Raw genomic sequence first — 2,236 nt, forward strand, 5'->3', positions numbered from 1 at the left:
CGCGGGCACAAGGAGGAGAGCGGCGGTGCCCCGCACTTCCCTGCTGCAGCCCTGCCGGCGCCCGCCTTCTTCACCGCCGTCTCCCAGCTGGAGCCCCACGGCCTGGAGCTGGCCGCGCTCTGGTGGGCCTGGCGCAGCCCACCCCAAAGGTCAGCCATCGCCCTGGCCCCCGGCGGGCCTGCAGACCCCGCTGCTGGGGTGCCTGCAACCTGCCAGCTCCTTCCTGCCTCTGGGATAGATGTGGCAAAGAGCAAGGCTGGAGGCCTTGCGGGTTGTGGTGGGGACTCTTTTGTTATGACCCTAAAATCTCTGAAGATACGAGGTGCGAGGGGCAAGAGGCCCTCTGCGGAAGAGGTATGCAGAAGGACCGACTGATAACCTGCTCTGTACAAACCCTGTCTCTCCTACATCCTTACACCCTCATGGTTACAGAGGTGCTCCTCCTGCCTGGAGCCCATCCACAAGTCAATTTTAAACCTTGTTTCACGAGGATGAGCTGCAATCACTGAGTTTTCTTCATCAAAATGCCCATCTCCATAGTGATGTAGTCCAGAAAGTACTATCTGTACTGACCAAAGCCTGCAGCTTGTCCACACAGGCACAAAAGGGTCTAAGCTGGCTCTGCACTTCTTGGCTGTGACATTTCCTAAGCAGCCCAGAGGAAGTACTGCCGTGGCCTCAGCTGCACAGGAATTAGCCATAAGGTGATGTTTTCATGGCCTCAGCTGCACAGGAATTAGCCATAAGGTGATGTTTTTCATTAACCCATTTGCAGTGGCATTTTGCATATTTACAGCACCTAGAAAATCATAGAAGAGACAACTTAAATAGTTCTGCATTTTCAGAGTTGGTAGCTTGGCAGAATCCATCATGAACGTGATCGTAACATACAGTTTTATATTATAATTTTGGAAAATACTGAATCAGAAATTATTTTGCAAGAAAACATAGCACATGCTTGAAAATGTAACTCCATTCCAATCCTACACGCCCCTTAGGTAGTTATGCTTAGCTCTATGCATCTGCTTACAGCCTGTTGCAGTAAGGGAGCTAGACGAAGGGTTAGGGCTAAACCAGTACTTATTGCTTTGCTGAGCAAGGCTGGAGTGCTAAATCGGCCTCTGAAGCACAGGTTACAAACCACAAATTCTTAATCAAATTTGTATTCTTCTAACTCTGCTACCAGAGGTGTGCTATTGTGTAACAGGGTAAAGGATGACACTGCATTTTGGTAATTTTTTCCCCCGATGTAGTAATTTCATTCTCCCTCCAGCCTCCTCCAGAGAACTGTTTCTGTAGCACAGTTTGTCCACATGGATGAGCAGCAGAGAGCATTTGGAGCGGGCCCACTGAAGGCAATGCCCTCTGCTTGCAGAATAAGAGAGTGCACGCTCTGTATTGGGCATGAGCATGATGCGCTGAATGGCAGCTGCATGGGAGAGGAAGACCAGGCTGCCTTGGTGACGTTGTATGAAGTTGCTTTATTTTCTTTTTGACATTAGTACCCACATGAAGTCAACGGTACCCCTATGTATCTCTACGAAGTGGCCACCGAATCTGTCTGCGAGTCAGCAGCCAGACTTCTGTTCATGAGCATCAAGTGGGCCAAGAGTGTCCCAGCCTTCTCCACCTTGTCCTTACAAGACCAGGTAAGGCACCTGCGGTAGGAATGGCTTTGGCCTGGCCTGCCTGTTAAAGAAGGCTCAGAGCTCAGATTGGGTCCTGAACCTCTAGCCCTAGACCTTTAAATCCGTAATGGACTTCAGTGCTTCTGAAGTTCAGGGCAGAGTTTTGGTCTGTCCCTAAAAACCAGGCAGTGATTTAGAAACTGCTTTCTTCCAACTGTTATTTCATGAAGCAAGTGAAAATCAAGCCGGAAGAAAATCTAATATAAAGTGAATATTATGGGAGGACAAGTTCTAGAGGAAAAGTCACCAGGCTGCAGACTAAAATCAGTGTGCCAAAACTGCTTCTTTACTTGTGGGTCAACTTCCCCCTCCATAAAATGGGGAACAGCGTCTTACTTTGCTATTTTGGGATGAGAAGTGCTTAGTTAAGCATATGGTCCAGGATATGAGTGAGGTGATTTCTGAAGACCATTCCTCTCCTCTCCTCTCCTCTCCTCTCCTCTCCTCTCCTCTCCTCTCCTCTCCTCTCCTCTCCTCTCCTCTCCTCTCCTCTCCTCTCCTCTCCTCTCCTCTCCTCTCCTCTCCTCTCCTCTCCTCTCCTCTCCTCT

At 49.5% G+C, this 2,236-nt stretch overlaps 1 protein-coding gene across 1 annotated transcript in view; it reads left to right on the forward strand.

Moving 5' to 3' along the window:
* NR2E1 (nuclear receptor subfamily 2 group E member 1) overlaps positions 1–2,236 on the forward strand; it is a 19,191-nt gene that overhangs the window by 9,419 nt on the left and 7,536 nt on the right. Inside the window, 3 exon segments of the mRNA XM_019472023.1 lie at positions 1–115; positions 118–149; positions 1,503–1,649. The exon segment at positions 1–115 is cut by the window's left edge and continues 37 nt beyond it. Of these exon segments, the coding sequence (XP_019327568.1) occupies positions 1–115; positions 118–149; positions 1,503–1,649 (294 nt within the window).

The sequence above is a fragment of the Aptenodytes forsteri genome, unplaced genomic scaffold, assembly GCF_000699145.1.
Source record: "Aptenodytes forsteri isolate BGI_AS27 unplaced genomic scaffold, ASM69914v1 Scaffold339, whole genome shotgun sequence".
Taxonomy (NCBI): domain Eukaryota; kingdom Metazoa; phylum Chordata; class Aves; order Sphenisciformes; family Spheniscidae; genus Aptenodytes; species Aptenodytes forsteri.